The following is a 13,238-nucleotide window of genomic DNA, read 5'->3' on the forward strand; positions in this document are numbered from 1 at the left end:
ACTTCATTAGAATGTCAGTTTGTTGTGTGTGTTATAATGCAGCACCTTCCTAAATTGTTTCATTACTGGAATGGGTTTTGAGGAACTCATTATCCAAAGGTCAGAATAGTGCCCAAGCATGGACAAGCCATGCAAGTGTCAGATGAATGGAATGGTAAATGACTTCATAGTTTTTAAGCTATTTCATTCCTCCTGATAATTCTCATCTTGCCAAGTTAGTGAATTTTAAGAACTCTGAGAGCAGATTGTAAGATAAATGTGAAATATGAAATAATCCATACTTTTGGACTCCGGGACTTTCCTCTAGGCATTAGTTCATGTTTGACTTGCTTGACTCACACTTGGGGATAAAATGAGTTAGGACAAGGTCTCAGATACCGCATTCCCTTACTGGGAGAAAACTCACTTGCAGAACTTTGGTGAGCTCATGTTTCTTGTTACACAGGCACTAAGCAGCAGCGGTTGCCATAAAATACTTTATTTAACCTTTGCAAAAATGTTTTTTTTACTATGGCAAAGCAGCCCAGTTAAATGAAAATAAATAGTTTTCAAAGGATTGGGTTTCATTAACATTCATATCATTTAAAGTCTTAATTTTTCTTTTACTGATTAAAGTTGAAGAGAGGTGTTGTAATTACCCTTTTTAATACATAATAAAAATAAATGAAAGAAGCCTTAAAATTCCTTTGGTTTTGCTGTGGTGGTATGAAGCTAAAACCTCAAAACATATTTGCTTCAGATGTAAATTTATAAAAAGAATTAAAACACTGCATTCAAGAATAAATCTTTTATTTAATAGTTACTTTACAGCAGTAGTAAAAAGAAGTTGTGTTTTAATATCTCATATTTTACACACCCTCTAAAAATCACAATGAGTAAGAGGGATTTTGGTGGGGGGAGGAACCCTGGAATTTCTCAGATTATCCATTCCTTTTCATTCTTTTCCTTCTATAAAGGTCCTGCTTCTGAATCATTCATTATATTTGGTTGAATTTTCATTTATTTTGTGGATGATGGTTCAAGTATACTTTTTTTTAATTCAACCACTTGCTTGCTGTAAGTTCTTGACCTTACTTGATGAGATCTTTGAGTATGTGGTTCTACTCAGTTTAGCAGTTACAAAACAGGTAAAATGCCTGATAAATTCAAAATGCAATTATGATTTCATGGTCCCATGAAAGCTTGGCATAGTAAGAGGTCCTTTGGAAGTCAAGTTTGTGAAAATAGGAGGCAGCATCAGTTGGTGTTTGGCATTAAACCCAACATTCCATCATTGGAGGCAATGTACCAAGCAGAAACCATTTTGCTCTCCAAAAGGTAAAGAAATGTGAAGCACAATGAACTTAAATGGGACTCTTGAATTTTGAAATGTAGTTGAGTGTCTTCTGCAGCTGTCTTGCAGCCAAATAGTGTCTTTGTGTCACTATAGTATCTTACAGTTTGAGATTAATATGAAAGAGGCATCAACCTATAAAAATATGAAACTGTTTTATACTATTGGGGTTTGTAGTCCAGGAATTCCTATTTTGACTTTCCACAATCTCTTCAGCATATGCTGTACCAGAACTAATAACATTCAGAATCCAAAGCCAGCAGGGCCACAAATTTTAAAAAGTAATACATTTAAGTTCTGTGTACTATGTATATCCACTGCAACTATCTCCCCTATCCTGAGACCTGATCTTTTTAGTATTCCTGATCATGAACTTCCAAATTCAAAGTACAGACTGCATATATGACTTTGGCTTGTATGAAAGAAATGCTCTCTTGTCCTTTTCCCTACTCTATTTAGAGTACTTCATACTATCTGTAAGTCTTATCAAGGACATTATACACCTAGCTATAAATACCATCATAGTAAAATCACCATTCGTTTTAAACCACTCATGCTTATTATCTCCAGACCACAGGTTTCAGATTGTCCTTTTGCTTTTTGTGCTTTGTTTTATTATTTGCAAGTAGGCCTTTAAATTTAGCAGCACTGTCTAACATGGATCCCTGATCCAGTACTGATCACAGCATTCACAACTTCTCACAACTGTCTTCCATTAATAATGGAATGATTCCCAGGAGCAAGTGGTCTATAAACAATTTTCTTATAACTAAATTTTGCAGCTTGAACTAGAAATAGCACAGGCAAGTCAAATTAAATATTGAGTAAAACACAACTGTAATGGACATTATGGACAAACCCAACTCCCTCCCAAAAAAATCTATGTGCTGTTTCACCTCCCATTCCAGCAAACTGATCCTAGACATTTGCACCAAGGTATTTCATGGCAAAGGAAGAACTGGGATTGTAACACTAAAACCCAGTATCACAGCTGTTGGTGATCCCACCATAAACATTTATTTTCTGATATAGTGAATATCAGCCTGACAGCAGATGTGCTACACAATGGCATGATATATACAAATGATTTTCACATTTTTGGAGCATTAATCCAAAGAGATACATGAGAAAAGGATGGACTCAGAGTTATACCAACTTTACAGACTATATGACTTTAACTACAGTTTGTTTTTCTGTTTGTCTCTATAACATCAACAGTGTGGATCGTGTAAGGTACAAGGGGCAAAGCTCCTGCCCTACAGATGTGACAGTATAAAATTTGGCATAGGAAAAAAGTTGGCAGCCCAACCTGTATATGACTTGGAGAGAAGCGGCAACTGGTCCTTCACTTCAGACAACAGCATGTGTTGGTCCACATTCTGACACAACAAACTCCTCACAAGCCATTGCGTCCAAATATGCATTTTCTTTTTCATGTGTAGCCACAGTTGAAATGAACTGTTAGTTTTTGTGTATTCTCACTGCCTACTGTGAAAACGTTTTACCGGAGGGACTGAGAGTAATTTCATACATCTGGGGGGATGGTAGGGATTTCCACCATGGGATGGCTATTTTGCTTTTCATAATATTTCTTGCTTCATTTCAAATGCATGCAAATCATTGTGATGCAAAGTCAGAAAATTATTAAGTCAGATGAAAACTGACAGCATATTCTTCATGATAACTCAGTGAATGAACTAGCCGTTTATACAAGATGGGAGGGAGTGCTCCAGAGAGAAAATTTTGTGCTCCGACTCATTATTATCAATTACATCTTAATCCAAAGCATATAATTTTGGAGTTAAACATTTTTAGTGTGTTGGTAAGTGGGATCAGCCACACCTCCATTTTGTTTTTCCAGCAACAGTGCTTCTTTCCAGGTTCGGCAGCTTTTTCTCTCTCGTATTTTCTGCAGTATGTGGCATCCCAGCTTGGCAGCTGTAAGCAACTTGGTTTCAGTTATGGCAGTTTTACTTTATTCTGTGACTAAGATTTAAATATCAAAGCTATCAGAGGCTTTTATGTCACAGAGTACATTTTCCCCTCAGGGTACTTATTATCTTGTATATTTGTGTTAGGAGTCAAGGCCTAACTGTTGTAATTCAAAAACCACCCACTGCTTTGGACATGTTTGTTTTACATGCAATTTTGTGCTGAGGAGAACAAAAACTGCCAGGAGGCTACTGGGTTGTAGCATCTTAACAGTTTGTTATTGTGGCTCTCTCTTAAAGGCCAATGTCAAACTTCACTGGAAAAACCATAATTTGAATGTTTGGTCCATTAACCTTGATTCATTGTCCTTGCTGTGTGTGGGGAAGGGTTCCTTATCTCCTTTTTGTAAAGCTTCATGTTTTGTTTTGATTTGATTCTAGCATTCCAAGGATATAAGATTTGTAACACTCTTGATGGATAGATAGGTAGATGGTATCAGCATAAAAAGCTGCATGGTAGGCCTGGTTCATTCTTACCTGTGCAAATTCGCCTCTCTTAAAATAGTAGAGTTATGCGTAAGATTTTACTTTTCAGGACTGAAAGTTATTTACTTTATTAAATATAGAATGCATGATTATCTAGGCCCTTGGCATTCGAGCAAAGAGGCGTCCATGAGTCATACAGCTTGTTTATTTTTCCAGTTAAAGATAGTAAACATGTTTATTAATTTCAGTACTTTTCCAAGCAATATAGGTTTGTTTTGTTTTCTTTTCCTATAAACATAGCTAATTGTTATATTAGTTAATTAGTTAAATTCTAATTGTTTGCTTTTGTTTTTGTTTGTCATTTTCAGCTGCTACATATCTGTATTGAAGGTTGGGGAAATTGGCGGTGGTCTGAACCTTTTAGTATAGATAATGTAGGAACATTTATTAGAACTATTCAGTACAAGGGAAGGACAGCATCACTTATTATCAAGGTCCAGCCACTCAATGGAGTGCAAAAACAAGTAAGTGTTCTTATGTGTGCAGTACATGATGATTTTCTACACAGTGATTCTTTTTTCCATTTAAAGTAAGTTACCTGCAGATGCCACTAACGATAATTGTGCCCAGTAATAGAAACAAGCATGCTGATACATGTTGGCAATTCTTGGTATCTGAATAAACCAAATAAAACTATTTTGAAAACAATGCTGGTTTTAGATTGTAACAATCCCACCAGTTTATTGTATGTACATTAACCCTATATTTTAGGCCAAGTGGACAAAATACCAGTGTAAAAGGTTTTAGAGGTATCATTGTTCTCCAGTGATGGTTTAAGCAGTGCAAAGAGGCCTTCGCATAATGAAGCTATTTGCTGTTGTTGCTAACTGTCCTCAAGTTGATCTCAACCCATGGCGACCCTGTGAATGATTCATCTCCAAGGCTCCCTGTCCTCTGCTGCTCTACTTAGGTCCTGAAAATTCATAAACCTGACCTCCTTAATAGAATCCATCCATCTAGCATGAGACCTTCCTCTCTTTCTACTTCCCTCCACCTTTCTCAGCATTATTGGGGGTTTTTTCCCCCTCTAATGAGTCCTCTCTTCTCATGATGTGGCCAAAGTACCATCATCTTGGCTTCCAGGGTGAGTTCAGGCTTGATCTGCTCTAGGACCATGTGTTTGTCTTTTTGGTTGTCCACAGAATCCTCGGCACTCTTGTCCAGCACCACATCTCAAATGAATTGATTTTCTTCCTATCTTGTTTCTTAATTGTCCAATTCTCGTGTTCATCCACAATCTCACAAAGCTATAATGAGTAACAAAGCTGTTTGCACTATGACTTGCACAAGTGGAATAGGTTTTGCACTGAAATGAAAGAAATAAAAATGGGATACAATTCGTGGTTTCTGAAATTTTAGTTTTTCTTTATGTATGGTGGCATTTATAGTTTTATATTGAAACATTCCTATCTGATCTTGGAAACTAAGTGAAGTCAGGCTGGTTTAGTATTCAGATGGGAGACCACCAAGGAAGGCCAGATGTTGCTAGGCTATATTCAGAGGAAGGCAATGGCAAATTATCTTGGAGTATTTCTTGCCTAAGAAAACCCTATGAAATTCATTGGCTCACCATAAGATAACAGGTGACTTGAAGGAACATATATATACACACACATGGCCTAATGACCTATTTCAGATGTAGTAATCTGATCCTAATTTTGTAGACTGCTTTTGAAAGTACCATTTAAAGTAGGTTTCTAAGTTTAAGGAAGTGTGGTTTAACAACTTCGGCCTCAGAGGGAGTCATCAGGCAGACCCAGCAACATCAGGGACTGCCTGAAGGAAGAGGCCCCTCCCTCCTCAACTGTCATCTCGGCCTCAGAGGGAGCCATCAGGCAGACCCAGCAACATCTTGGACTGCCTGAAGGAAGAGGCCCCTCCCTCCTCAACTGTCATCTCGGCCTCAGAGGGAGCCATCAGGCAGACCAGCAACATCAGGGACTGCCTGAAGGAAGAGGCCCCTCCCTCCTCAACTGTCATCTCGGCCTCAGAGGGAGAGATCAGGCAGACCCAGCAACATCAGGGACTGCCTGAAGGAAGAGGCCCCTCCCTCCTCAGCTGTCATCTCGGCCTCAGAGGGAGCCATCAGGCAGACCCAGCAACATCAGGGACTGCCTGAAGGAAGAGGCCCCTCCCTCCTCAACTGTCATCTCGGCCTCAGAGGGAGCCATCAGGCAGACCCAGCAACATCAGGGACTGCCTGAAGGAAGAGGCCCCTCCCTCCTCAACTGTCATCTCGGCCTCAGAGGGAGCCATCAGGCAGACCAGCAACATCAGGGACTACCTGAAGGAAGAGGCCCCTCCCTCCTCAACTGTCATCTCGGCCTCAGAGGGAGCCATCAGGCAGACCCAGCAACATCTTGGACTGCCTGAAGGAAGAGGCCCCTCCCTCCTCAACTGTCATCTCGGCCTCAGAGGGAGCCATCAGGCAGACCAGCAACATCAGGGACTGCCTGAAGGAAGAGGCCCCTCCCTCCTCAACTGTCATCTCGGCCTCAGAGGGAGCCATCAGGCAGACCCAGCAACATCTTGGACTGCCTGAAGGAAGAGGCCCCTCCCTCCTCAACTGTCATCTCGGCCTCAGAGGGAGCCATCAGGCAGACCCAGCAACATCTTGGACTGCCTGAAGGAAGAGGCCCCTCCCTCCTCAACTGTCATCTCGGCCTCAGAGGGAGCCATCAGGCAGACCCAGCAACATCTTGGACTGCCTGAAGGAAGAGGCCCCTCCCTCTTCAACTGTCATCTCGGCCTCAGAGGGAGCCATCAGGCAGACCAGCAACATCAGGGACTACCTGAAGGAAGAGGCCCCTCCCTCCTCAACTGTCATCTCGGCCTCAGAGGGAGCCATCAGGCAGACCAGCAACATCTTGGACTGCCTGAAGGAAGAGGCCCCTCCCTCCTCAACTGTCATCTCGGCCTCAGAGGGAGCCATCAGGCAGACCCAGCAACATCTTGGACTGCCTGAAGGAAGAGGCCCCTCCCTCCTCAACTGTCATCTCGGCCTCAGAGGGAGCAATCAGGCAGACCCAGCAACATCAGGGACTACCTGAAGGAAGAGGCCCCTCCCTCCTCAACTGTCATCTCGGCCTCAGAGGGAGCCATCAGGCAGACCAGCAACATCAGGGACTACCTGAAGGAAGAGGCCCCTCCCTCCTCAACTGTCATCTCGGCCTCAGAGGGAGCCATCAGGCAGACCAGCAACATCTTGGACTGCCTGAAGGATGAGACTTCTCCCTCCTTTAACTGTATTTTTATTGTATTAACGATTTTACTGTACACCGCTATGATCATCGCGGAATAGCGGTCTATAAATAAAACATATTATTATTATTATTAATATTTTCCTCAAAGTCAGGCACACAAAGGAGGAGCAAGGAGGGAGCATGCAACACAAGGCTTCTTTTCCATATGATAAAAAATAGTTTATCTGACAGAGATCATTATATTGACAGGAGCCTTATGTCTGCATGAATATCCATAAAATATACATGATAATTTGTACATTTGGTGTTTCATAGTAGGATTTGATTTCTGTATAATATGTCTTTGTGTTTGCATTTTTTAAAACTTAGATTATCATTTGTGGAAGACAAATTGTATGCAGTTACCTGTCTGAAAGCATTGAAGTGAAAGTTGTGCAGCATTATATTGGACAAGATGGACAGGCAGTTGTGAAGGAGCATTTTGACTGTCTTGCACCTAAACAGAAGCTGCCATCTTATGTCCTAGAAAACAATGAACTAACAGAATTGAGTGTGAAGGCTAAAGGAGATGAAGACTGGTCAAGAGATGTATCACTTGAGTCTAAACACACTGAATATAGCACCGTTGTCCAGGTATGCAAGTAAATATTTTGTAAAAGGTTTTAATTGTCTGGGTTATAATATTCTTTCTTAGCCAAAGGCTAGGATTATGGTTGACTAAGCACTACCCACTGTTAGACTCATTACCTGTGATGTGCTGTCATGGTACTGTGATGTCTCATAGAATGAGATAGATAGATTCCATCCACTTGCCTGTTTTAAGGAAGGGATATCATCTAAGTCAGACATAAAGAATGTATGACTCTTCTGATGTTATTGTATTGCAGCTCCTACCATCCCACAAAATAGGTTGTGCTGGCTAGGCTTAAGGGTAATTGCAGTGCAACATCTGGAGAACCACACATTTCTCACTCCTCCTCTGAGGATCAAAACTAGACATGGCACCATTGACACAATTGCATGGATTCTATTTTTAGTAAACAGTGGACCTGAACCCTCTTCTAAATTGAGACCATAGTAGAGGACATTAACCTTTTATTCCCTTCTGTGTTCTAGAATTGCAGCCCTGCACCTTCTATTTTCATTGGGAGAAAAGATTGAATTGGTGCCGGTGGAGATTCCTCTCTGAGCAAACAGGAAGATTGTAGCCCTTGATTCAGAACAAGATTGATAGCAGAGAGTTGAAGCTGCCTATACACTCCCTGCCAGAGTTCCGATACATCTTGGGTGCCTGATATTTACTCTTCCAGAAAAAACCCAAAACCAAAACACACCCCACAATTATTCAATTCCTAATTGTGTAAATAGTTCCACATCTGATTTTGGGTCCTAAATCCAGTGGCCTATATAGTGTCTAAAAATAATATGCAAAAAGCAGAGAGAAACTGGTCTTCTTTCTAATTGGCACTGTGTCTTTTGTTGTGGATGATGATATAAAATATTTAGTTCTGTGAGGCTACAGTAACCTCAGCAAGTTCCTGTCTTTCTTTCTGTCTGCAGGTGCCATCCTCAAACAGCTCCATAATTTATGTTTGGTGTATGGTTTTGACATTAGAGGCCAATTCTCAAGTGGAGCAACGAATTGTGAGTACATTCCTCATTGTCCAAATTGATCTTACCTCTTATGTGCTGAAATAATTACGGTCAGATTGACCCTGAACAGAGATTTATTGACAGTTTGTTATAGCTGGAATGCTGCAGCTGGATGGAGCAATCCAAGCGTAATGCTGAAATTGTTCTGCTCTTTTGATTTTGTAGATTGTTTTCAGCCCTCTTTTTATCATGAGAAGCCATCTTCCTGATCCCATCATCATACATTTAGAGAAAAGGAGCCTGGGACTGAACGAAATACAAATGATTCCAGGAAAAGGGCAAGAAAAACCATTGCAAAACATAGAACCAGATTTAACTCATCATTTGACCTTCCAAGCCAGGTATATATTTAAGGTTTTTCCTGTTAAAAACATTGGCCTAGATTTACCATTGCACTGCCCCTGCAGTACCAACACATGGGGAAAAATTCCCCTTACCTGCCCCTACTGGCCGCCACACAAGCCAGACCATCTCTAGAGATTTTGGAGTGTACATGGAATATTAGCCCTTTCTGAACAAATCTTGCCATGAAAACCCCATGATAGGGTCACCTTAGGGTTGCCACAAGTCAGAAACAGCCTGAAGGCACATGGAAGATTACACTTGTCCCATTTGATGGATTGAACTGTTTCACCAGTGGAAGTTCAGAATTGGATACTCTTCATTCCTCAGTATGTTTGATTATAGAGTAGCTCCAGCTAATGCAAAGTCTTCTCATAATTGTCCATGTCTTGGACAGGGGCTAACAATGCCACTTCTCAAAGCAGTGGTTCCCAAACTTAGTTCCCCATATGCTTTTGGCCTGAAACTCTAATTGTGTCTGATAATAGGCCATATTATCTAGAGATTATGAGAACTGTATTCCAACATCATTTGCAAATACTAGGTCGGACACCAATACTGCAAAGCATACATAAAGCTTTTTGAAATAAAGGTGTATAATGAAAACCACACCTATTTTGTTTTGTATCCTTATGACAGGGAAGAAGATGATCCATCTGAATGTGCCGTTCCTATCTCAACAACCCTTATTAAGCAGATAGCCACCAAATCAAATACAAGTGGCACTGCAAATGAAATACTTGCTGACTTCTATGGATTTGGCAGCCCCCCTCAGTCTGTATGGCCTTATACGAAGAAGGATTTTGTCAGGTACTGTGTCTTGTTAACTGCTTCTCATTGGAGAAGTATTGTTCACAGTGAAAAATCTGCCAATTATATGTCTGAAACAGCGTTTTTGTTGAATGATTTAATATTATGTATTTTATTTTTCTGTATATTCTTTAATTATCTACTAGTCTGTTAATTTGGCAGGGAAGAGCCATAGCTTAGAGCTAAAGCAGAGTACAAAAACCTAAGTTCAATTCTTGGCATGTACATAGGGAAGGACCCTCCACAGATACCTTGCTAGCTGGTTCTAGTCAGTTGTGATAGTACTGTGCAAGATGAACCAGTTTTCACACTTGACACAAAAAACCTTCCCATGATAACAAAGCATGATAACGCCAATACATTCCAACAAAGTTGCAATACAGAATGACATCAGAATCTCAGGAAAAGTGGTCTTATAGTGTAAGGATCACATAGTTTGTATTATTATTATTTTGTATTATTATCTATTGTTTTATATGTATTTTGTAGAATGTACGCCATTGGCAGGTTTCATTTTTATCAATTTTATTGTTTGTATGTACAGTGATGTGTAAATCTATAGTGCTATATAAATACAGTACAATAATAAATAATAATAATAGTTCTTGAAAGCTACGTTTCTGCCTAAGACACTGGCACTGCAGTTCCAGTTCAGCAAATAACAGAAGGCTGCCCTCTTCATTACAGTTTTGTAAATGATAGCAATAATAAACTGCACTAGACTTTATATGTATTAATTTATGCAATAAAGTACTAAACAAAAGAAAAGTACAATTATTATTATTATTATTATTATTATTATTTATATAGCACTGTACATTTGCACAGCGCTGCACATAAAAACAATAAATGTAAAAGAGTAAACCTGCCTATGGCATACATTCTAAGAAATAATAGGATAATAAATATAAAATACATAGCAATACAGGAAATGGTTCAGTAAAACAGGCAACAAAAAAGAACATCAAATAGCAAGTGACAATCACGCAATGCCTGGGAACACTTCTCTGAACAGGACGGTCTTCAGCTCCGTTTTGAAGCTGGTTAAAGAAGTGATGGCCCTTGCTCGCGAGGGAAGAAGGTCCCAGGAGTGAGGGGCAGCAAGTGAAAAGGGGCGAATCCGAGATGGGGCAGAGGAAATCCTGGACTGGGACAGCTGACCTTGACTACCAGAACGGAGGGCCCTAGTGGGAAGGTGATAAGAAATAAGGTCTGATAAGTAAGGAGAGGCCAGCCCATGGAGGGCTTTAAACGTGGACAGCAGGAGCTTATACTGAATACAGAAGGGGAGGGGGAGCCAGTGAAGGGATGCCAGCAAAGGAGAGATATGGTCAGAGCGGTGGGCGGATGTGATAATGTGTGCAGCTGAATGCTGGACAGAAATTAACGGACGGAGGTAGGAAAGAGGAAGCCCAGCCAGGAGGATGTTACAGAAATCAAGTCGTGAGACCACTAGGGCATGGACCAGAATCTTGGCAGTAGAGGCAGCGAGATATGATTGGATTTTGGCAATATTGTATAAAAAGAATCTACAAGCCTTGGCTGTGGTCTGGATCTGCGGGATACACGACAGAGAAGAATCAAAGATAAAACCAAAACTGCGGGCTTGCTGGACTGGTTGAATAGAAATGTTGTCCACAGAGACAGAAAAGGAGTGTTGAAGGGTGGACTTTGGAGAAAAGACAAGAAGCTCCGTCTTGGACATGTTGAGCCTCAAATGCCGATGGCGCATCCACTGCGAGACAGCTGTGAGACAAGACGAAACTTGCTGTTCAAGCCTTGGAGAAAGGTCAGAGGTGGAAAGATACAACTGGGTGTCATCGGCATACAGATGGTAGGAAAACCAAAAGAGCTAATGAGTTTACCTAAGGACAGTGTGTAGAGAGAAAACAGAAGGGGACCCAGAACAGAGCCCTGGGGAACTCCAACAGATAAGGGAACAGGTGAAGAAGTCTGACCACCTGCAACTACTGCAAAAGATCTGCCAGACAAGTAAGATCTAAACCAGTCAAGAACAGAGTCTGAGAACCCAAGGTCAGAGAGTATGTCAACTAGGAGACAGTGATCAACGGTGTCAAAGGCTGCAGACAAATTGAGAAGGATGAGAACAGAGTAAAGGCCATTAGCCTTGGCCTGTAAAAGGTAATTCGAGATCTTAGTGAGAGCTGTCTCTGTGGAATGCCTTGGGCGGAAACCAGACTGAAAGGGATCGAGAATGGAGTTGGCTTCATGAAACTCAAGACAGTGAGAATAAACAACCTGTTCCAGAACCTTAGAAAGAAAGGGAAGAAGAGAAATCGGACGATAGCTAGACAAAGAGGAGGGGTCAAGAGAAGGTTTTTTCAGAATTGGGGAAATGAGAGCATGTTTAAAGTCCAACGGGAAGGAGCCTGTAGAGAGAGAGAGATTGAAGATATAGAGAAAAGAGGGAGCTATGGAAATTAGAAGACGAGTGGGAATTGGGTCAAGAGAACAGGTTGCAGGTTTGGAAGAGTTCAGAAGTGTGGAGTGTTCATCCAAAGAAGCAGGAGGAAACACAGAAAATTTTTTAGGTGAAGGTGATAGAAGATTATGAGCAGAAGAATCGGGAGGGAGTATCTCAGAGCGAATGGTGGCAATCTTTGAGATGAAAAGAGAGTATACTAGCACTGTAGGAATCCAGATGCTTGTCTAGATAAACTTTTAGCATGATTTAGAAGTACTTTTATGTCCTAACTAAAGGTAGTATGTATGCTTGTGTACACACACACACACTGAAAATTTATTAGTTTCAAACTATCTAAAGCAGTTGTGGGCAAAGTGTGATCTGCAGGCTGCATGCAGCCCCCAGGGCCATTTATTGTTGTTGTTGTTGTTATTCCAAAATGTCCAAAAATGATTTTAGGGAGTGTGGAGGGCATTTCCCCAATGTTTGAAGCCCCGAGGGGGTTAACTTTTGTTTTGCAAGATTTTGATTTAAAAACAAAACAAAACATTTTGCCTCAAATGCCCTCTAAGAAGTCCCAAAAGTATAGCCCCATTTGAGGGCAAAAATATATTATTTTTTTGCAGGAGGAGATGTGGCCATCCAAGGTCTCCTGGAGGGCTAATAAGGCCCCTCTTAGTCTTTCACAGTTGCCCATCCCTGATCTAAAGCAATAGATGCATATCTCGGTTAACTAGTAGATGTATTCCTGGGCATTATTTCTTTAATAGAAAATTTGGTACCCAGAGTGGAAATAACATGAAAAGAAGAGGGTAAATTCCTACACTACAAAAAAGAAAACCAGTTGAACATGTTCAAGCTAACTTTTTATTCAAAGCTAACATTAGGCACATGTAAAATTAAATGACCAGGTCAGTGAAACCTTTCATGACCAAACAAAAACATTTTGAACCTTCTAGAGACCAATTTTTTTCAAGAATTCCATTTTCAGTTCT

The 13,238-nt window shown here is 40.7% G+C and overlaps 1 protein-coding gene across 3 annotated transcripts in view; it reads left to right on the forward strand.

Annotated features, from left to right (window-relative positions):
* VPS13B (vacuolar protein sorting 13 homolog B) overlaps positions 1 to 13,238 on the forward strand; it is a 472,964-nt gene that overhangs the window by 414,670 nt on the left and 45,056 nt on the right. For all 3 annotated transcript variants that reach the window (XM_089517705.1, XM_089517703.1, XM_089517704.1), the window contains exons 44-48: positions 4,119 to 4,274; positions 7,383 to 7,646; positions 8,574 to 8,657; positions 8,832 to 9,007; positions 9,648 to 9,818. In XM_089517705.1, the coding sequence (XP_089373831.1) occupies positions 4,119 to 4,274; positions 7,383 to 7,646; positions 8,574 to 8,657; positions 8,832 to 9,007; positions 9,648 to 9,818 (851 nt within the window). The remainder of the gene's footprint in view (positions 1 to 4,118; positions 4,275 to 7,382; positions 7,647 to 8,573; positions 8,658 to 8,831; positions 9,008 to 9,647; positions 9,819 to 13,238) is intronic.

Source organism: Sceloporus occidentalis, unplaced genomic scaffold, assembly GCF_023333645.1.
Source record: "Sceloporus occidentalis isolate IW3139 unplaced genomic scaffold, rSceOcc1.0.p SCAF_3, whole genome shotgun sequence".
NCBI classification, from domain to species: Eukaryota; Metazoa; Chordata; class Lepidosauria; order Squamata; family Phrynosomatidae; genus Sceloporus; species Sceloporus occidentalis.